This window comes from Amphiprion ocellaris, chromosome 19 (genome assembly GCF_022539595.1).
Source record: "Amphiprion ocellaris isolate individual 3 ecotype Okinawa chromosome 19, ASM2253959v1, whole genome shotgun sequence".
NCBI lineage: Eukaryota > Metazoa > Chordata > Actinopteri > Pomacentridae > Amphiprion > Amphiprion ocellaris.
In genome coordinates this window covers 10,916,743-10,940,673 of record NC_072784.1, presented here as the reverse complement: position 1 = coordinate 10,940,673, position 23,931 = coordinate 10,916,743, and the positions used below count along the sequence as shown (strand labels likewise).

The 23,931-nt window shown below is 35.8% G+C and overlaps 1 protein-coding gene across 2 annotated transcripts in view; it reads left to right on the top strand.

Annotated features, from left to right (window-relative positions):
- LOC111587787 (xylosyltransferase 1-like) overlaps positions 1-23,613 on the top strand; it is a 47,473-nt gene extending 23,860 nt beyond the window's left edge. For both annotated transcript variants that reach the window (XM_023297882.3, XM_055005291.1), the window contains exons 5-11: positions 598-678; positions 1,113-1,329; positions 2,117-2,293; positions 7,453-7,721; positions 11,006-11,201; positions 12,563-12,899; positions 17,720-23,613. In XM_023297882.3, the coding sequence (XP_023153650.2) occupies positions 598-678; positions 1,113-1,329; positions 2,117-2,293; positions 7,453-7,721; positions 11,006-11,201; positions 12,563-12,899; positions 17,720-18,042 (1,600 nt within the window). In that variant the 3' untranslated portion in view covers positions 18,043-23,613. The remainder of the gene's footprint in view (positions 1-597; positions 679-1,112; positions 1,330-2,116; positions 2,294-7,452; positions 7,722-11,005; positions 11,202-12,562; positions 12,900-17,719) is intronic.
- The last annotated feature ends 318 nt before the right edge of the window (positions 23,614-23,931 follow it).

Below are 23,931 nucleotides of genomic sequence, written 5' to 3'. Positions count from 1 at the left end.
TTCTGGACTGGTTCCAAACTTGGTTTCAGACTCAGATTTGGATCAACTTTAGATTTGTTTCAAACTTGGTTTTGGACCAGGTTCAGACTAGTTTTTGTCTGGTTTTTGATTTGTTTTGGACCTGGTTTTGGGATTTGCTTTACATTGGTTTCAAACAGTGTTTGACTTTATTTTTGAATGTTTTTAGACTGAATTTGTTGTTTTTAGACTGTTAAGACTTTGCTTTAGGACTGTTTTTTGACTGGATTTTATCTTGTTTTTTGACTGGCGTAAAATTGATTTCAAACATTGATTTAGAAGGTTTTAGACTTGGTTCTGACTTGATTTTGGACTGTTTTTAGACTGATTCCCGACTTGGTTCTGGTGCTGGCTTTTGACTGGATTTTCAGCTGAGTTCAGACTGTTTTAGATTGGCTTAAGACTTTGTTTTAGACTGGGTTTAGCCTGATTTTGGACTTTTAAGTTTTAAGTTGCTTTCAAACTTTGTTGAGGACTTAGTTTTCAATTGGTTTCGGACTGGCTTGACTTAATTTTTGATTTTCTGTGCTGCGTTATCATTGGCTGAGTTGATGACTGACAGCTACCGTCTCTCCTCAGGACCAATGACCAGCTGGTGTCTTTCCTGTCCAAGTACCGCAACATGAACTTCATCAAATCCCACGGCAGAGACAACGCACGGTAAGAAAGAACTGGTCGTATTTCCTTCATGTGTTTCTGTGGCTCTAAGTGATTTATCTGTTTTTAGTTTGTGGGGGAATAAGTCCTCACTGCTCTTAAAAAATGAAATGTGGTAAAGAAACATTTAAAGATGGAAACTGATGTAAAGAAATTGGTTGCCACTGTTTGTTTTATTTTAATTCAACATCATAATTTTCCTTTTTGAGATTCAACATAACAGTAAATTATGATAAACTTAACTGCACACATCTTTTATACTGTGGTGTTGTATGTATGGCTGAGGCCCATACTTTTCCAACTACTTTAATAGTTAATAAACTACTTTTGGTGATTTTATTCACATTTAACATCCCTGGAGTTTTGAGGGTTAATCTTTGGTTCTCTAGAACGTCTTGCAGGTTGAATAATCTGAATAATCTACTGTGTCCTCTCAGTTTCATCCGTAAACAGGGTCTGGACCGACTCTTCTATGAGTGCGACACTCACATGTGGCGTCTCGGTGACCGCAAGATCCCCGAAGGCATCGCCGTAGACGGAGGCTCCGATTGGTTCCTGCTTAACCGGCCCTTTGTGGATTACGTGGTCAACTCAAGAGATGAGCTGGTCGGCAGCATGAAGCGATTCTATGCCTACACACTGCTGCCCGCCGAGGTAACACACACACACACACACACACACACACACACACATACACACACACACATATGAAATAACCATTTACACTCATGCACAAATACAGAAAATACACAAAGAAGCGGACTATCTGCAGAAAATGCCAACTGTGTGAAACCAAACATCCCCTAGAATAGCTGACTATCTTAAAATGAGGTGATGTTTGTTTAATTCAGCTAATTTTATCAAGTAACATCTTTAAACCTTTGAATCTGTAGCTAACAGGAACTACAAGAGCTATCTGTGGCTAACAGGAACTAGCAAGAGCCAATTTAAACTAACAGGAGTTAATCGTAGCTACCTGTAGCTAACAGAATGCTTGAGGAGCAAAAATGAGCTATCTACAGCCAACATTGGTTATCAGAAGTTAACAGGAGCTATCTGTAGCTAACAGGAGTCAACAGGAGCCATCTGTAGCTAACAGGAGTCAACAGGAGCTATCTGTAGCTAACATGAGTCAACAGGAGCTATCTGTAGCTACCATGAGTTAACAGGAGTTATCTGTATCTTTAGAAAAAAGTTTTGATGCTCCAGAGTGTGTTACCCACATGCTAAAAGGTATTATTTTATAATAAAATCTTACTTCATTATCACAAACTTTTATGTTTGATGAGGAAAATCTGATTCCCTGAAATCAGATGTTATGACTTTATTTATTCTTTTAATTCTGCTAAAGGAATAAAACAACCCTAAGAACAATTAATAAATAAATTCCAGTTGAGGTTGAAAGGCAAAGAACGTCCTGTTTTGTGTTTCTGTTCTGCAGTCGTTCTTCCACACGGTCCTGGAGAACAGCGCCCACTGTGGGACCATGGTGGACAACAACCTGAGGCTCACCAACTGGAACCGCAAACTGGGCTGTAAGTGCCAGTACAAACACATCGTGGACTGGTGTGGCTGCTCGCCCAACGACTTCAAGCCATCGGACCTGCCGCGGTTCCAGGTGAGACGTTTAATAACAGCTCCATGTTCTTACGTTCTTCAGATATAAGAGGTGTACAGGTTAGTGAGGTATGTTGAGCCTAAAGTCAGAGTTTTAACCTGCTAGATCACCATGGTAACTTCATTTGTTATCATTGGGAACATGTTTTACAGAAGGTGAAATTTTCCACCTTTGTTATACCATGTTACAGGAACATCATGAAATGTAGAAAAATAGTTTGAGAACATTCTTCCACTGTTATCATCTGTAACATTGTGGGAACGTTTTGTAGATTCCATATGTTCCCTCAAGAACATCCCCAAATGGTTTTCAGAACATTGCAAGAAAAATGTTCCAACTTTGTTGATGTATCGCAGTATAGGAACAACTTATGAAGGAAACTCTGTCATCTCAGTAACATCTTAAAGACATAGAGAACATTCTTTCGTTGTTATCAGTGGGAACCTGTTTTATAGAAGAACGTTCAAAACAAAGGCAACATGTTCTACCTTTCTACTACACCAGAAACGTTATAAAAAGCTCTGGCTAGAAATGTTCTGTCATCTGAAACTTTGTTAACATCTGGAGAACATTCTTCTTTTGTTGTCATGTAACATTGTGGGAACGTTTTATAGATTCTATAAAGGGTTCCCATCAACAACATCCTTAGAACACTGCAGGAAGGATATTCCACCATTTTCTTTATACATCACGTTCCAAGAGCATTTTCTAAAAACCAATTAACGCCTCGACAACATCTTGAAAACTGTGTTCTGTGTTCCTGATGGCGTTCTGTCAACATTGTCTGAATGTTAAGTCTTTAACCTCATAGGATACGATTTACATAAGAAAGAATCAGCAAATCTTCATATTTGTGAAGCTTCAACCAGAGATTTTAAGAATTTCATCTAAAAACTGACTGAAGCTTTTGTTTGATCATCAGAACTACATTTTTTTCACTTATTTGCACAAAGGTGACCCCAAAAATTAATCTTCAAAGCAAAACTGCATTTCATTGTCTTGATGCTACTTTTTTAAAGGATTTCATCTCCTTATGTTTGTTCAAAAAGAAGTTTATTTCCTTTGTTTAACCAGGTAAAAGTACTAATTTTACTTGAACCGTTTTAAATTTGAACAGAAAGAGATGTGCAATATTTTGTTATCTTGTGTATTACCCATTCATTACATCAGAATTATTGCCAGTTTTATTCTTACTTTTCTATTCTAGTCTTATTTTAGCCCATTTAATTTTATTTTGAGAAATGTATTAGACTTATACCTCATTGCTTTTCTGTTAGCTGCAGCATTTCTTCTCATGTTATGTAATCTGGTTTTCTCAGCTACTTCTACCTTATTTCATCCTTTAAAAAAAATGCCAGAAAATTCAGATTGTCTGGCAGCAACACGCAGCCTGATGACTTTTAAACCCTGAGCTGCCACGTTGAGTACATCAGATCATTTTTTTGTGGTTAAAATATGAAACTGGATATCGTTGTAGCTCCATGATGTCGGCTGCAGTCCATCATTCGTTCTGCTCGGTCCACCTTTTTTCCTCTCGGGGCCCAGAATAGCTCCACGTTCACAAATTAGTGGCAGCATTTACCTCTTGACAGACCTGAGGACAGTCTGTGGTGGAGCTGCTGATGGTTTCTATAAGCAGAGCTGATCCTGGAAGCAGCTGTGCACTCGAGGCACCGAGTATTTTTAGAGCTCTGAAGCTCGCCGCCGCCGCTGAGGTTTTAAGGTTGTCATTATTATAATGTCGGGGTTTGCCGGTTAGAAGAGAGCCTCTGAGTCCTGAATGTGAGGGTCAGAACTCACATATAGCATGTACAATATGATGCACTTTATATAGCCGTGATGGAGACGCAGTGATTACTGTGGGTTTTAAAAAAGCTGGAGAACGTTTAAACTCCATTGAATGCACAGAAGAGTCACAATGTACTGAAAATCTCTCATTCTCTCTGATAATATGCATTTAATTCCACAATATTTTTCACTTTTTTTACATTCTCAACCTGTAGAAATCTTTGTCGGTGTACCAGGATATAATTGTAAAGCAGAAGAAATAAAATTTTAAACAGAAAATAAATAAAACGCATAGACAGAAGTTAATTACAGAAATACTGACATTAGCATGTCTTTTAGTTTTTGTATTTGATCTGTCTCATTATATGATTAGTTGATTGGGCAGTCAAAAGAAAATTAAAGGCTGTTTTGATTTTTTTTAAAAACTACTTTTGAAAGATAGTGTTTATTTGCAACTCTAATGTTGTTTAGGCTTAAAACTAGTCAGAATTAACATATAAATTAATTTAAGTATTTCTTTGATTTTATTAGATATTATCTGTAAATCAGTGAAGCAGGGAAAATCTGTGAACTAACTAAAATGTTTTTTTTCCGTTTTCCATTCTTAATATTACATATTTTTTTCATCTGCAAAATAATTAGATATTTTTTTTAAACCTAATTTTACAGTCAAATTTGTAAAAGAATGAATGAAATACAAATTGGCATTATTTAGAGTTCTGGTCTTTTATTTTTATTTACTGCGTAAATATGTATTTATTTTATATTTTACTGTATTTTATTTTTAAAATTCTTAAAATTATCTGTAAAATATTGAATTTTTTTTTTTTGCTGATTTAAGTACAGTTTCATTTTACAGTCCAGTATTGCAAAATAGTGAATTGCTATTTGTGAAAATACAGACTGACATTATTAACAGTTTTGATCTTTTTTTAGGGTTACCTTGTAAATATATATTTATTTTGTATTTTACTGTATGTTTTTATTTTTACAATCAGACATTGTAAAAGAATGAATTACAATTTGATTGAACATTATTTGTAGTTTGGCCTGTTATTTATTTATTTATTTTTTATTTTTTTACTTAAACAGGGACAGTCTGTAAAATAACAGTCAATGGTTCAGTTCAAACATGTCAAAGCGTAACTTAAAAATAAACCAGAACAAGTAAATTAAAGCTCCAACATGAGGTTGGTCGGACTTCTTCCAGGCAGAGCGGAGAACGTACAGTAAATGTAGTTTTCTTTATCGTCTCTGTGATCCGAGGATGAAGGAACAACCGGGACTCTGTAACTAGTGGTTTCTACTGTTGTCTTTAGCTGTGAGGACACATCGCTGGTAACTGGCCCAGAATAACCCTCAGATGGAGCTCCGCCGGCCTTCTCATTAAGCTCGGGGTTTCCTGAAGCCCACATGGTGAGGAGTGAGGTCACACCCTCCTGATGATGTCATCAGCCACTCCCTCATGTCCTGAAAACTGGGTTTAACCATTTTCCGTCACATTTAAACTGCATTAGAGCTCAGCAGCAGGAAATCTTTTCTCTTCCAGGAGTTTGCTGCGGTCGGACCGAGTAGGGAAAATGCTGAAAAGTGAAATCACAGTTTTTCCTCAGCGTGAATATAAATAGCTGTGATGTGATGAACATTTGAGAGGTCTCTGACTGTAGACACTATTTTTAACACGTGTGAGAAACTGCATGTGTGTTATTTCTGACCTAAATAGTGACCATCGCTACTGAACATGCAGCCTGACTCACCTCTGGGCTCTGTTTAGAGCTTCTGTAGGGGCCAAGTGGAGGGTGGGTCCAGTGTGGGAAAATGGAAATTACTATTTGATTTTAAAAAAACATCCACAAACGGCAAAATACCTGGACAGTTTGTGGTGTAATTAAGAGCAACAAGTGACCACAGAAACTTGAACGGTAAACAGAATGCTGTTTACTGTTGAAATGCAGAACTAAAAGCAACAGATACTGGTTGCAATGGCTGAAAGTAATGCTAAATGGTTGAAATTAGTAGCAACAAGTAATGGCTAATGGTTCAAACTGGTAAAAGAAATAGCTAATAGTTGAAACTCTTAGCTATATATTAAATCTTATGGTCAAAATAGCTAAAAGTAGTGGTTAAATGCTTAAAAATTGTAGCTTCATGCTGTAGCTTATGGTTAAAATGGAAAAATATAATGGTTTAATGTTTAAATTGTTAGCAAATGTAGCTTTGGGTTCAGAGTAATGCTAAATGGATTAAATTGTTAGCTACAAGTAGTAGCTAACAACTATTGAAACAGTTGGCTATATATTATGTCTTACGATCAAAATAGGTAAAAGTAGTGGTTATTGCTTAAAATTGTTAGCTACATGCTGTAGCCTATGGTTAAAATGGCTAAATGTAATGGTTAAATTGTTAGCAAATGTTATAGTTTCAGGATAAAAAGAGTAATGCTAAATGGATGAAATTGTTGGCTACAAGTAATGGCTAATGGTCGAAATGGCTAAAAGTAATGGTTAAATGCTTAAAATTGTTAGCAGCTGTTATTGCTAATGATTAAATAACTAAAAGTAATGGCTAAATGGTTGAAACTACTAGCTACAAATAGTGACTAATGGTTAAAATGGGTAAAAAAAATGGCTTGTAATTGAAGCTTTTAGCTTTATATTATACCTTATGATTGAAACAGCCAAAGTTAATGGTTGCATGTTCAAAATTGTTAGCTAAATGTTTTACCTTGTGGTTGAAATAGTTGAAGGTAATGCTACATGTTTGAAACTGTTGACTACAAGTAATAATTAATGGTTGACGTGGCTAAAAGTATTGACTAATGGTTGAAATATCTAGAAGTAGTGGTAAAATGCTTAAAATTTTTAACTACATATTGTAGCTTATGGTCGAAATGGGTAAAAGTAGTAAATAAATGGTTGAAGTAGCAAAACTGCAGGAAAAATGCTCAAAAACAGATTTCTATCAGTAGTGCTTAGATTATATTCTGTTTACTAGATTCAAATAAACATATTTGGATCATGATGGTAACAGACTGTATCTGAGTTTACCAGCAGCGTTTTAACTGAACTTCCTGTTTCTTCCTGTTCTGCTGCTCTGAAGCTGCTTTATTCAGTGTTTTCTCTGGTAAACATCAGCGGTCATGAAGGTATGTTGGACATAAACACAGAAGAGTGAATGAGCCGCTCTGTCTGATTCATGGAGCAACTCAGGCAGAGATTCACCTTCCAGAGGAGGTTATTCCTACTGCTGGGGCTGTTTTATTTCTACCACAGCAGTGACTGATTGATTTTATAGCTTTGTGACCGATCCAAGTGCCTCAGTGTGTTGTCCCACATTATTAATATTTTCATTTTCTTGTCTCCTCACTGCAGCAGGCCTCCAGACCAACCTTCTTCGCCCGTAAGTTTGAGGCCAGCGTCAGCCAGGAGATCATCAGCCAGCTGGATGCCTACCTGTTCGGATCGTTGGCCTCGGGAACGCCGGGCCTCCAGGCCTACTGGGAGAACATCTACGAGGAGGAGACGGACGGACCGGCCAGCCTATCAGACGCCACGCTCAGCCACTACCACGCCTTTGCCCGGATGGGACTGTCCAGGGCCGCCAGCTCTCTGCAGGGACACCCCAAAGACAACAGCTGCAGGTAGGAACACCTGAACCAGGAAGTGATGCACTACAGCAGAGTCAGCACTAAAAACACAAAATATATCAAAAATCTCCTTTTGTCTGTGACTTTTAATCAAAAGTCCTTAAATAACTGAATAACTATAATAATCACAACATACATTTAATACCATTACTGTGGAGGGAAGCCTAATTTATATAAGCAGTTCTAGGTGCTTATGCAGCACATTTAATACAACAGCCAAAGTGTCTTCCAGTAGAGAAATAAGTTCTGAGTTTAAGATCCTACTGGTCATAACGGTTAAAACAGCTAAATATATATATATTAAAGTAGTTAATATCATCAACATGTAATGTACCGTAACTTCCGGACTATTGAGTGCACCGGAATATAAGCCGCACCCACTAAATTTAAAAAGGAAAAAAGTTTTGTACGTATGTAAGCCGCACCTGACTATAAGCTGCAGGTGTCCATGTTGTAACATGAGATATTTGCAGAGAAAGATTTTTTTTAACTTTTATTTAAATAAATGCTTTTTTCCCCCCGAACAGTGCCTGTAACACGGCAGTAAAACGCACTGAGTCAATTCACGCTGCCGACTCCAACGTCTCACCATGGATTCATTAATGCCAAGCTTATGTGCAGCAGCTCTATTTCCTTCTTCGACAGGCTGATCGATGCCTTTAACTTAAAAGCTGCATCTCATGCATTTCTTCGTGTGTTTTCCATGATGGGGGTGTGTGCATTAAGCGCAAAAATGACCGATCTGAAGAATTTAGCGTGAGTGTGTTTGATTGAATTTGAACAGTTTCATTGGTCCACTGTGACTTGTTCGGTTATTTCATTGGTCTGATGTGATGAGGCTAAACGTATCGGCAGCATGAAGCTCACCCGTAAAAATCTATACATTAGCTGCATCGTTGTATAAGCCGCAGGGTTCAAGGTGTGAGAAAAAAGTAGCGGCTTATAGTCCAGAAAGTACAGTAGTTTTGCTAACAGTGATGGATAAATGGTTGAATATTTAGCTTAGCTGCTTCACGTTGTAACAAACATTGTTAATTGTAATAAAAAACATAACATCAGGCACTTTTTCAGGTAATTAACAAGGTAAACCTAAAAATATTCATCAGTATTCTTCATATTCTCAGTTCTTTCATTATAAATACATCTGACAGTTATTTTCCTTAATAACTGATTGATTGTTCAGTGTAGAAAACTGGAGAAACCAAATATTCAGTATTGATAAGATGTGATTTTAGCTTTAATGCTTAATGAATCACCAAAATATTTTCCTTTTAGCTTCACAGCTCTGGTTGGTTTCTGGGAAATAGTGAAAATGTTGTGTATTATGGAATCAACAACACGTCTTATTATGTGTTTTGAGCTGCAGAATCCCGTCTGAGGATGAAATCTTTCCGCTAAAACTCACCGAAGCTGCTGTTTGTGCAGCTTAAATTAAATATGGAGATAAGGCCAGCTTGTGCCGCCGTACAATCAGCCCTCAGTTCCTGGGTTTTTCCAGCCGTATGTGTTGGGTGGAGACCCGCAGTAGGTACAAGGAGCTGCTTGTTGCTTCAGGTTGGGGTGGAGGGAACATTATGGGATGTGTTAGAGGGAGGAGGGGAGCTTAGAAAGGACCAGTGTGTTTCCTGCAACCTGTGATTTCAGTCAGCAGCAGCTGAAAACCACGTCTGCACTCGTGGAGGCATCAGACCTGGTTTAGCTGCAGATTTCTGTCCACATTTACAGGAAAATTCTGGTTTAACTCAGTCTGTTAATAAATGGTACGATATGATAAGCCTTTATTAATTTGTCTTGTTACAGCAGCAAACATTTAGGAAATATCAGTAGAAAAATAAAAACATGAAAAAGTCAGATTGTGCAAATTCCTCTAGATATGGAAATAACAGTATTGAACATATCAGTGGTACTGCACAGATTCTTTAGTGAGTATAAATACTGATAGAGAAGTATTAATACTGCAGAGTTTATTTATAGCGCACAGATTCTTTTATACGTAGAAAAAATAAATTGAGTACAAAATATTCATAATTGTAGCTTTGAACAATAGCAACAATAATAATAACAAAACTAATAATAATAATAATAATAATAATAATAATAATAATAATAATAATAATAATAATAATAATAATAATTATTATTATTATTATTATTATTATTATTATTATTATTATTATTATTATTATTATTATTATTATTATTATTATTATTATTATTATTATTATTATTATTATTATTATTATTATTATTATATTTATATAGTAGCTTTTAAAAACCCGAGTTTACAAAGTGCTTTACAGACAGGGCAGAAAATAAAAGAAGGGAACTCAGAGCATTGAACAACAAAAGGAGAAAGAAATAGAGTTAAACATCATAAAATATTTTCAAAATGAAGCAATACAACATCAGATAAAATAATTAAATGCCACATCCAAGGAGGGGAAAAGAACGAGTGGAATAAATGTACAACCACAAATACAAGGCTGAAAATACTAATATTAGTTGTAATAATAAATAAATAAACAGTAAGAGAGAGTAAAAATTAACACTAAAATTTAGTTTAAAAATCAGTTGGACAATAAAAATCGTATTAATAAATAGAAACAAAAATAAACTTTACATAAAAGCAAACATATCAAAATAGGTATTATTATTTATGGAGATTAACCCAAGAAATTAAGAATTAAAGTTGTAAAAACCCAACAAATCTAAGGGTTCCGGTGAGTGAACTTTCTTTTTATTTTCAGTATTTTGTGTTTTTGGGTTTTCTTTTTCAGCTGAAATTTTTCATTTATCTTGTTTGGTAATAATTAAATACTTGAAACAGCTAAAAATTTCATTGAAGTCTTGATTTTTCCCTTGGGATTAATAAAGTACCAACCAACTTACCAACCAACCTTTTTAAGTTAACAATGATGAATGGATATATGGATAAAGGGGTAATTTTAAGCAGTGATTTTATGTGTTGATTTTACACCAAAACTAGTATGACATTAATTAATCTCTGCAAATAATGCTAAGTTTGTAGCGTTGTAGAGATTCATTGATTTAAAAGCTTGTTCAGACATAAATATGGAACTTTGCTGCTTCATTCATCCAGTCAGTTTTAAATTAATGTTCCTCACCGTCGCACTGCAGCAACGAAACGATGTTTGTCATTTACACACAATTGGACAAAACATCTAAACATCCAACAAAACCAAACAGAAACACTCAACACGTCAGAAAACATATTTCACGTCACTGCAGGTCTAATCTGACCATGTTCGCGTTTTCAGATACGCAGCCATGAGCCACCCAGTGTCGGTGCACCTCTACTTCCTGTCGGACCAGTTCCAGGGCTACCTGGTGCGTCACGTGGCCACCAACCGAGCCTCCACCCAGCTGGAGAGTCTGGAGACCTGGGTGGCCCCCAAAGACCACTTCAGCCTGGCTAGCCCCGCCCACAGCACCAACCGGCTGCTGCACATCCAGGTCAGACGCACAGTTACACCTTTAATTAACCTAAACCTGGTTATAAACCAAGTCTAGACCCAGTTTTTACATTCAAAACTTCTCAACTTAATGTGTTAAACTGAAGAAAGAAAACATTTGTAATCAGTTTCAGAATGAGGAAAACAGATTTGTTATAATGATCAACATGCAGTTAAGAGATCGCAGCCAGAAATGTGCTAACAGGAAAACTACTAATTTAATTTTAGCTTTGGGATTAAACAGTATAAATATAGGACAAGAATGTGTTGAATTATTACGTTTGATCACCAGCTACTCTAATTTATCTCAAATATCTGATGTTAGCGAGCTTAACTAGTGAGTATATAAGCACATTATCATAACTATTACAGTCTAACAGTTTAAAGGTGAATGTATCATCATCAGTTACATGATTAAATTGCCCCAAATTCAAAGATTCATTCTCACAATGCTCCTGTAATTAACAATTAATCCCTCACATTTCTGATTGATGCAAGTTATGAATCACTGTCCTGATCCCCTTTTAGTTTATCTAAAACACAAAGCAATCACAAAAGACTTGATGCAGAAATACAAGTCAGTAAAAATAATTTTTCAACAGTCTCCTGTAGAAATCATCACTGGCATTTGTCTAAATAACTTTAGGGTCACAGCTGCAGACATCAGCATCATAAATAGTACGAAAAACAAATAAGTAGAAGTAGATACACACTAAAGGTTCTTATATATTCTTGCCGAGCATTCAGACTATCCTTTAATCGGTTTTTCATCTCCACCAAGCATGAAACCAATCATCATCTTTACATGTTTAAATAAATGTGATAAAATTCTGCATATTAACTGAAAATGCATGTTTGAGATTTGTTCTGAATTCAGCACCAAACAAGAGTCGGAGGGACTTAAAATTAAAGCTTCAACATTAAATCAATTGTTCAGTTCAAGTACATTGTTAAGGGAAAAACAAAGGTCAATTATCTAATTGCAGTTTTCGTAAATCTGAGTATTTTCTAGTTTCTTTCCTCCTCTGTGACAGTAAACTGTATATATTTGGTTTTTTGCGAAACATTGTTGGACATTTGTCACTACTTTCTGATGCTTTATAGACAAAACCACTAATTGATGAACCCAGAAAGTGAATGTCAGCTGCAGCCAAACCAACAATCCAGGACTGAAACCTTTTAGTTCCAAATCCAGAACAGGATTGTTGGTTTAGCTGCAGGATCTCAGGATCAGATTGTGATTGTTTTGAGAGAAGAAAACCGTAAAAATCAATAATTTTTAATCAAATATGGCCAAAAACCAATAAACAGATGAATGTGAGACCTCCACAGAGTCTTACAGAGTTTCTTCTTCATGTCCAGGTGGGTTCTGACTGGGATCCGAAGGAGCGTCTGTTCAGGAACTGGGGAGGCCTGCTGGGTCCGGAGGATGAGCCGGTGGCCGTCCAGCGCTGGAGCCGCAGCCAGAGCAACCTGACGGCTACCGTGGTCTGGATCGACCCCACCAACGTCATCGCCGCCACCTACGACATCCTGGTGGACGCCACCGCTGAGGTCACGCACTACCGGCCGCCGCTCACCTCCCCGCTGAGGCCCGGCGTCTGGACGCTGAGGGTCCTGCACCACTGGAGCCCGCTGGGTCAGACCAGCTTCATCGTGGCCCCGCTGGAGTTTCACCGGCAACAACCGATACAAGAAGGTGGGTTTACCAGAGTTTTAATTACAGAATTCACTCAGTCGAGTTAGTTGCACATCACAGTTCAGACCATCAGGATGTGGACAGTTATTCTTCAGGCTCTGTGCTTCTCTTACATGAAGGTACTGACTTTGTGAGCTCTTCTAATCATAAAACTTTGCTGTTGACAGTGTGGTGGCACAGGGTCTCCTGACTCATGACTTGGAATGTCAATGATTAATCATTAATCGATTGATTCCCCATTAATAATTTAACCAGTCAAAAACATTAACCGATAAGGCAGAAGAAGATGGTCATGTAAGTCAGTAAATGTATTGTAGATCAGCTGTAGTACCTGGTTGTTCCACCAGGTGGAGTCTCTTACTGTAGAGACCAGAGGAGGCATCACTCATACAGTTCATGTTGGCAAGCAGAGAGCATTGTGGGAGTTTAGCTAGCAGCGGGCACCATGGCAAAGACTAATGTGAAGGTTAATGACGTCTAAATTTAATTGATTATAACAAATGATCTGTTATTTATTGATAATGGTGTGGACTATTTTAAGTAAGAAAATTGTTTTAAGTGTTACATCCCTAGTTTCTGTATAACTGTCTGAGTACAGCATTACATAATCAACCTCTATTCATGAAGTATTAAAGTGTCCCATTACATTTAAAACCTTCTAGGTGTTAAATTGTCCCTGTCTTCCAAACAGTTCCTTCAATACTGACAGAAACCTGCTCTAATTTAAGCTGATACTTGCCCCTGCATATTGTATCTACTATTTTATTTACACTTAAACCAGTTGAAGCACAGAACCCAAAGAACAACTGTTCAAATAATTAACCTGCTAATTCATGGGACCTTCCAGAATCCTAAATCATATAATACTTTATAGAAATTCATTTTTGTAGGTTGACTTTGACATAATTTCACTGCTTATATTTTGCTTATTTTTTATTAGATTGGGTTAAAATGTGTCCTCAAATCCACAAAACCCTAAATAATTCCTGCTAGCAGGACAGAAAACATTAAAATTAAAATAAGTTAGTTTCTCCACTAGTTTTGACATTTGGGATATCTCTAGAATAACCTACTGCTGAGAGATGATGTCACAGTTAATGCATTTATTTGTCATTACTCATTTTAAAAGGTGGATCTCCGACAGTATCCAGCTGCTGATTTGATTTTATTTGGACTTTTCCTGCTGCAGTGGTTCAGTCTGTGACGCTTTAAGAATAAATCCAGCTGCTAATATTTGAACCTGCACCGCTTTAATGCAAAACTCAGCCAAACTTTAACTTCACACACACCATAATAGAAGAAAAATACATCCAGTAATCAGTGGTGAGAGTCAGATAATTACATTTGCAAGTCAAGAAAGTCGCAGTTTGTCATAAAGTAACATTTCTTTAAGTGTGAAACTGCTCAGTGAATTAAAGTATTAAAAGATGTAAAATTCACTGCAAGTGTTGAGAACTACAGCAAATCTATCAATGTAATCTTATTTATCTCCAGTTTGTGGAGACAGAAAGTTAGAATGACGTCACTTATGCAACTGGGTGGTGTGTCGTCTTTCTAATTATGTATTTTTACAGTCTTAATTATGAAAGTAAATAAAGTTACTGTTTGTCTGTTGTAGTGTAGGATTCACAGTACATGATTGCACACCAAAAGTCTTAAAATCAGAATTAAAATCAGGATCATTTGTCTCTTGCTGTGGACTACTGGACATGTTTTTTCTAAGACTACACCCCGTGGTGGTCCACCGGAACAGGCAGAACGTCGCCTCCCTATTCCTGAACTCCTGAATAAACATCTGTCAGAAGCCACAGGTTCAAATAGTAACAGCTGGATGCATCCACAGAACCACAGCAGCAGCAACAATAACCATAAATGAACCGGATCTTCAGCTGGACAGTGATGGAGGTCGGCCTTTTTAAATGATTAATGAGAAATAAATGCATTGTGAGTGTTTTAACTGGACCAAGACACCAACCGTTTGAATGAACCAGAAGGAATATAAAGCAGACTGAGAGAGAATACTGAAGTAGGGCTGAAAAAGTCTCACCATGACCTTTTACAAAATGCTCAGGGTGCTGCCGTTTGAATACGGAGGCTAAAGAAATGGAATAATTTCAGTAAAGGATGACTTTTCAAAGCAGATTGAACGTTTCGCTGGAGAAATGTTTGCTTTTAGTGCATTTCATTTTTTAAAAATCTCATGACATCAGTGCAAAAATATAAATTATCCAAAAGTGATTGGTACATATTTGGTCTGTTAATGATTAATTGATTAATTGCTGGTATTAATTTAACTAATATGCAGAAAAAAAGGTCATGCATATCAGTAAATATATTATAGATGAGCTGTAGTACCTGGTTGTTCCACCAGATGGAGCCTTTTATTGTTTAATACTGCACTGTAAAAAAAAAATGTTTTTATTGTAAAATGCAGGCAGCTGTTGTTGCCAGAATGCTACTGCAAAATTACGGTAAAACATTTTCCGCATTTACAGTGAAGATATTTATTGGTATTGTTGATTTTAGGGTTAAAAATGTGCCTTATTCCATATTTTACTGTAAAAAAAAAAAGTTTTGACCTTTAAAAAATTGAAAATTTACATGGAAATTTATCATGTGAAAAAACCTGCTGAAAATTATTCTGTGTCTCGGAAAGTATTTAATAAATCAAGTTAAAATTTCACAGATGCTATTTAAATATCTGAAGTTTTTGGTTACGGCTGAGCAGAAGGCTGCTTCAGATTTAAGATACATTATAACTGCCTCTCATTTTTTTAATTATTAAACTGCTCTGAGACTATGACTGTCTGTTTAAAAAAATCTGCTGCAACCTACAAATAGAAAAAGTAAATTTGAAAAAGCAAATGCAAATATTCTCTGAGCATTTATGAAACTAGCAAATCAAACTGAGCTCCACACATGTGAACTGTTTCACCTCTGTTGTTCAGTGCAACAGTAAAATATACTGGCACAAAGTTTGAACGTTCAGAAACTCTCCTGCAAACACCTGCCTGGAGCCTTAGAGGGTCAACAGCAGATAATAGCTAACGGTTGAATTACACAGCGGAGGCCCTGCTGTCACAGCTGTCAGCACCATGAATACTGATATTTATAGATCCAGTACGTAGTCCGACTCTCACTCAGGGTCACCTCTGTCTGAATTAGCCTCCACCGGTTCCTGTTGGATGTGTTTGATCTTTGCAGGCTGTTCATGGATCACTGCAGGACTAAGTAAAGAAGCTGAGGGTTTATTAGCTGCTGCTATAAAGCGAAGGTGACGAGATGTGATCCGAGTGTCGCTGTGGTTTTAAAATACGACATGTTTACCTCGCAAAGGTCATTTGTTTTGATGTTTTCTGACTCTTTCTGATTAGAAAGCTTCATCTAACCTTCTAAATGAGAACGTATTCCACACGTACACATTAGAAATTATATTAAACTTGTTTATCAAAGTAGCAGGACATTAAATAGGTTAAAAATATAAAGATAAGGTAGGATTCTTTTATAAATTGACAACTAATTGGCTATTGTAATAGCTCTGCTGTCTATCTAGTCTACAACTAGTCTAATGTCAGTATGAAATTATTGTAAGATGATTCCAAAATCAATCAAAAAAAGATGCCTAAAGCTAGTCCATATGTAGTTCAAAACCAAGTTTAAATCTAATCTAAAACCAGTCCAAACCCAGTGTAAAACCGATCCAAAACTAGTCCAAAATTAGGTCCAGTACCAGTCCACAACTAGACTAAACTTGTACTAAACTCAGCCTAAAACAAGTCCACAACCATGACCATAACTAGTCCGAAGCCAATCTAAAAGCAGTCCAAAACCAGGTCCAGTACCAGTCCACAGCTAGACTAAACTAGGACTAAACCAAGTCCAAAACTAGTTTAAACCTAGTCTAAAACCAGGATGAAACTATTCTGATGATTCTAAAACCAGTCCAAAACCAGTTTAAAATCAGGTCCAAAACTAGTCCAAAAACCAATTTAAATTCAAGTCCAATACCAGTCCAAAACTAGACCAATCTAGTTCTAAAACAAGTTCAAATTCAGCCTAAATCCAAATCTAGTCCCGAACTAGTCTAAAAAATCAGTCAAAAACTAATCCAACACCACTTTAAAACTAAGCCCAAAGCTAAACTAAAACATGTCCAAACCCAGTATAAAACTTATCCAAAACCAGTCCAAAATTAGATCCAGTACCAGTCCAAAACTCAGTCTAAAACTAGCCCAAAACCATGACCATAAGTAATCCAAAGCCACTCTAGAAGTAGTCTAAAATCAGTCTCAAACTTGCTCAAAAGCAGTCCAAAACCAGGTCCAGTACCCATCAACAGCTAGACTGATCTAGTCCAAAAGTAGTTCAAACCTGACCTTAAACAGGATGAAACTGTTCTAAGCTGATGCTAAAACCAGTCCAAAATCAGGACCAAAACTAGACCAAATTAGTTCTAAACCAGTTTAAAGCCAGTCTAAAACTAATCCTAAACCAGTTTTACACCAAACCCAAAACCAGTCTAAAACTCATCCAAAACTAGACCAAACTAGTCCAAAACCTATTTTAAACCAGTGTAAAACTTATCCTAAAACCTAAAATCAGTCCAAAATGAAGTCCAAAACTAGTGCAAACCTTGTCTAAAACCAGTCCAACACCAGAGCAAACTGCTTCTAAGCCCAGTTCAAATTCAGTCAAAAACTAATCTTAACCAGTTTAAAACTCATCCTAAACTAGTCTAAATCTCTTTGTTATCTCTGCTCTCCTTCCCTGTTTTTGTGGTGAGCTAAAACCGTTAAACTTGATGTGTGGTTCTGATCCAGAGGCGGCCCGGCGGCTGCACGGCGGTCCGGCCCGGAACTCCTACATGGAGCAGAGCTTCCACGGCCTGAACCCGGTGCTGCGGCTGCCGGTGAGCCTCGGCGCCGTGGAGGAGGCCGAGGCCAACGCCGGCCTGACGGGGGCGCCGCTGCGCCGCTGGCTGGACGGCCTGCTGGAGGCCCACTGGTCGGCCTCGGACGTCTGCTCCTCGGGGCCCAGCGCCTGCCCCGTCATGCAGCGCTGCCGCCTCACCGCCTGGAGCTCCGCCAGCCCCGACCCAAAGTCTGAACTGAGCGCGCCCAGAGACGACGGACGGATCAGGTAGCAGGCAGCCGGACTGAGGGAGGACGGGCGCAACAAATGAAGGAAAGTCCATATTTATTTATTTAACGTTTGTGGGAAAACGACGGAAAACTGTCTCCTTCAGTCTGATCTCACTTTAATTTGGGACTCTGGAGCTTTGAATGAATGAACGAATGAATGAGTGAATGAATGAATGAGTTAATGAGTGATGGAGGAGCGTCAGAAGAACTCTTTACCTCTAGGTGTCTCCTGGTTAGTTTGCTTTACATGTTTACACAAAAACAGACGTGGACGTTTGATTTTAGGCTCATTATTTAGAAAGAAAAACAACAAACACCTTAAATCTGGAGCTTTAATTCAAGAGTTAAATCTTGTTTTTAATTGTCATTTATTTTCATTATTATTGTCATTGTCAAGTTTTCATAGATTTTTTAAAAAGTGTCACCAATCAGCAGGTGGTTATAAAACTAATAATAAGCAGCGTTTTAGTCAAATTAGCAGTAAGTGTAATAAAGATCTGTATAAATCACAGAAGTATCAGAAATGTGCAAATGAATCCCCTGAAAATGTGCAAGAGGACAATAACAATCCTGTTTAAAATGTTATTGAATTTCTGGCGGCTGTCATTCTGAATTGTTTTCAACAAAATTCACAATAATATCTAATGTTATGAAAGATTAAAAAATGTTTCCAGATTCAAATCTTATATTTCCAATTCCCTAATTTAAACAGCACATTTAAAAGTGTTTTAAATGGAGGAATTAGATCAACAATTTATTCACCAACTCCTCACATTTACTATACAAATTTACCCAACTAATTTAAACATTAATGTTAAAACCTACAGCATTATAAATACGTTATAGATTAACGTTAATACTTTGCTAAATTAGACAGAAAAAACTAAGAATCTAAAGTCAATCAGTCAAGTTAAGATTGCAGAATTTAGGTTAAAGATTCAGATCAGTTAGCGATGTCTGAAGTAATCATCCAGCCAATCAAGGTGAGCTCCTTTGGTCATGTGACGCCCAAACCAACCAATCAGTGTCATCGAGGTCACAGCAGAGGAAGCTGAATCTGCAGGTTTATTCCGAATTTTCAACTTAAAATTTGGTTCCTGAAAGTGGTTGAGGAAGATTTTAATTTTAAAACTTATCTATAAAGACTGAAAAATAAAAAAGAAAGTTATTTATACCAATTGGAGCCAATAAAAAGTGCTAAAAAATTACATTTCAAAACATAATCAAACACATTCGGTTCCACAGAACGCTGATTTCAAAAAAATATTTAGAAAAACTGACATTACATTAAGGTTGTTCTAACATTCAAACACAACTGGAATAGTTTTTTTAAATTTCTACAAAATCAGCCACTTTAACTTGAGAAATCAAACTTATTTTCTGCTCGTCTTTAGAAAATAAATTCACATTTTAACATTCTAGTGGAGAAAAATCTCCAACATGTTGTTTTCTTCAGAGATAATGAGCCTGAAACGTTCTGAGCCGCAGATGTTTTCATCCAGAGCCGGGAAGGAGTCAGCAGGAAAAATCTGATCAGTAACTAGTAATAAAACACCCATTTGTGGAAGAAACCTTTTTATTTAATTTGGTTATTTATTCCCTTATTTTGCTGCTTTTATTCTGGCAGCATAAAGATGATTTTAACAGATTTATTCTTCCTAGACTTCAGTCCAATCATTGGAGAATGCATTTTCTGATATTTTATTTAATAAATGTTTAAAAAAAAAAAAAAAAAAAAATCATTACAACTAAACGAAAATTACAGTCTTATACTGTTTTATACTAATATAAAATTGTGTTATTAATATTTTCTGTTTTACGAAAAAGCAGCAGTTAAAAGCTGTAAAACTGTATTTTTCTGACTTGATAGAGTCATTATTCCTCAAAAAGAAAGAACTTTGTATTTAGATCATCTTAGACATCTCAGCTGAGCTAATTAGCCTTTAGCAGGACTTTGTGTTAACTTTTCTCCCTTTATTATTCAACTTTACGTCATTTTTACAGCAGTTTCTGAGACGTTGCAGCATCAAATTAAGTGTTTATTTGTAGAAAATACAACAAAAATGATCATTAATTAGCTTTAACTTAAAGTGAGACACTACAGGCAGAAATATAACAGTTTAGGTTCTTGTCAGTGTAGTGATTTTGTGTTTTTTGCTCAGACTAGTAGAGAGAAAATCCACATTTAGATGTTTAATTTACTACATTCATGCAGGTTAATATATATTTAAATGATCTAAATGGAAATAATTCACCTTTAGCATCTCACTTTTACTAGATTGTGTTTGTTTAGCTCTTTTTTTGTTGTTTTTCCTGACAAATTTTAGTTTTTTTTCTCCTGAAAATTACGCATTTCTAATAAAATAATAAATGTATTAAAATGTTAAAACAATTGAACACTTTAATGCAGCGTCGACACAAAAATCTGCTTTTTTCTTCTGCATATCGGCTTTTTTTCCAGACTAGTGGACAGAAAATCCACATTTAGGTGTTTATTTTACTACATTAATAATACCTCATTTGCATATTTAATGTGTCATACAAAAAAACAATTACCTTAACGAGAAAATTTAATTGTGATATCTACTAGAAAGCACTTCCTGTTTGCCTTTTTTGTCTTTTGTGACAAATTATAGTTCTTTTTAAATCCCAAAAATTGCAAGTTACAGTAATATACTTGTTAAAAAGCATTAAACACATTAAAAAGTCAGACTTTGGTTGTTTTTGTCCATAAAAACCTTCAGCTTCTTTAACTTTATTTTTCTTGATGTTAATCTTCAGTAAAATAAGTGAATATTTCTTTGACTTCCTGTCGTTTACTCCGTTTCCCGGCTCTGGTCCATGTTTTCTTTCTGTGCCATGATTGAATCCTTCACACTTGAAGTGAGACGTTCGTTCTGCTGAAAGAGATTCTCCTCGTTTTTCTTTTCTTCCTGTTTTACCTCCTTTATCTGCTACAAACCGGCGTCCAGTAATTTATTCACAACTCACTAAACCTTTGTTCTTTTTCAGCCGTTTTTTTTTTCTGAAAGCTGATTTAAAATGTTTGAATCTGTCAGTTTTAACAGCGATGAACGGCCTCCTCCTCGTTAGTCAGGTTTAGTCTTTAATTTATTTTCCATATTTCTGACACCATTAGCAGCAGCTGAGGTGTTAAATTTTCCTTTTTAATTGACTTTTGATGCCAAATATATAATTATGATGCAGCTTATCAGTGTTACAGTTCAACTACTCCCTTCATAATTATGTGAAAAGCAAATACAGATTATATTCTTGACTTTTAATTTTTTTGGGTCTCGAAAAAGCCAGAAAATGGTCAAAAATCAAAATCAAAGCTGAAGATGTCGTGCTTCATCCAAATATATTCATATATTTAGGAGGAAAAAAACGGCAAATATTCACATATAGGAAGCTGAAATCTGTAAATTTGGATATTTTTTTTTTTGCAGCTCTACTGAGAGTTAACTTCTTTGAACCAGATTTCTTTGGGTGTTTCAGCAGGAGGAGGCCGTTTAGACGCACCTTTAGGTTTGTGTCGTCTCACTGGGATTGCACCAGTAAGGATCAAATCTGCCCCGATTGGTTTTTATGAAGATTAATCCACAACAATTAGCTCTCAAAAATGCAAAGAGAGGAACTTTGCTGATGTTCTTATAGGCAGAGGTTAATTTAATGTGATCGGAAGAATTCAGTTTTAGTGAGAAACACTGAATATAAATAAATTCTGAACAGCGGCTCAGTTCAAAATCACCATTAAATGTTGACTTTTAACATTTTACTGTGGTATTTTCCATTTTCTAGCAGTATTTTGACGTATTAAGACTTAACTGCTGAGAGTTAGATGTTCGGGTTTATGAAGCTACAGCTGCTTAGCTTAGCATAGCCTAGCATAAACACTGGAAACCACTAATTCTCTGCGCTGCACGGAGCCAAACAACAAACAAACAGGGCAACAAATAATCTGGAAAAACAACTAATTGTCAATTTTTTAGCAACTATTTATATATTTAATTAATTTGTGACGTTTTGAGGTGATTTCTGAAGGATTTTCTCACATCTGGAGCAAACTATGCTAACAAACATTAGCGTCGTTTAATTTTCAGATTAAATCTCACCTAAAGAAGGGAATAATTCTACTTATTAAGTATAATTACTGTAATTAAATTAAAATGTAGCCCAACATGTTTTAGCTTTAGTCACAGAAGTTTTACTTAAAATCTAAATAATGCAGAATAATCTTCATAAATCACAATTCTTGTTGGTGCAATCCTGCGGAGGGCGAAACATTTAATTAAAATAAATTAATTGATTAATTAATGATGCATTAACTAAAAGCTGAATATATTTTGTTACTGAAAATGGACAATTAATATATTGAATTTATTTCTACATTTCCACACATCAGTTTTCAATCCCGATGTTTCTGTATTTGTGCATTTGTTTTTTTAAATTTATTTCTGTATTTTGTTTTTCTGCAAGACTACATTTATTTATTTAATCATTTAGGTGTAATTATGCTAATTAGGCGGGCGGGGCTAATCTCAGCCTAAAACAAGATTGGCCAGCTGAAGAAGCAATCGATTCCTGTAAAAATCTACAAAAACAGAAACTAATAAACGTACAAATACAGAAATTAAAACTGAAACAAAGAAAATGTTGAAATAAATAAATACTAAAACAAACAAATGCTGAAATAAATGTTGAAATACTGAAATAAATATAAAAATAGACAAAGAAATGTGGAAATAACCTAAAAGAAACTGTTTATCTGTGGAAATGTAGAAGTAAATTAGAGATTTAATTCAGTTGTCGTCTTTTATTATCAAAATATGTTTATTTTCTGTGTTTAATTATTTAATTTAACGTTTATATTTATTATTTTGGTCTCCATACATCCACACTCTTCTTTACTAGCAAAAAGCCTCACTAATATTTCATCTTTTTTTAAACTAAATTATTCCAGGATGTGAAGTTGCCATAAGACGATATTATTATTAATATTATTATTATTATTATTGGGACCAAAACTGGAGAGGTGAGAGTTTATTTTCTAATTTTAGGGTAAAACTGTAACAGTGGGCACTTAAAGGATGCGAACAGAACGTGATATTTATTCTATAATTTATTATCTTAAATGGATGTTCTGCTGTTATTTGCCAAATTTCAAACCTGAACTCAAAGTAAACAGACTTTTGAGCCGTTTTACATTTGTTGTTTTTCATACAACGAGTGACTTTTTTGTGTAAATCAGTATTTTGTAAAAATACTAAATAGACAATGTGCTGTGATGCTTTTTAAGATGTTTCGATGGCGTGAAGATGTTCGATCGTGGAGGAAAATCCCAGCCGAGAGGTTTCATTTCTCTTTGTTTCATATCCAGATGTTTTATTTGTCTGTTTGTTGTCTCTGCTGGGACTCGTGTCGTGCCTTACAGCTGTGACTCCTCATTTAATCCTCTGAAAGCATCAGAAACCGTCTCTAATGTTCAGAAACCAAATTGTTGTGAATGCCTTATAAATGACCTTTAGTGGTTTTGAAGTTTTTTTGGAAATAAAACTGAATCTCCCTTTAAAGCGTCTGCGTCTTATTTCATGTGCATTTACACGAGTACTTCAGTTAACCCTCCTGTTGTCCTCATTTACGGACACCAAAAAATGTTGTTTCCTTGTCTGAAAAAAATCGAAAAATTCAACAAAAAAATTCCCCAAATTTCTGAAAATTTGCAAAACCTTCAGGAAGAACATTACAATGATTCCTTAAAAGTTTCCCTTAAAAGTTTTATTTAAAAAAAAAATAAAATAAAATCCCTCAAACTTGGCAAGAAAATTCTTGGAAATATTTTCAAAAAATGAGTAAAAATCTTCCAAAAAAAATCCTAAAAATAAAAATTA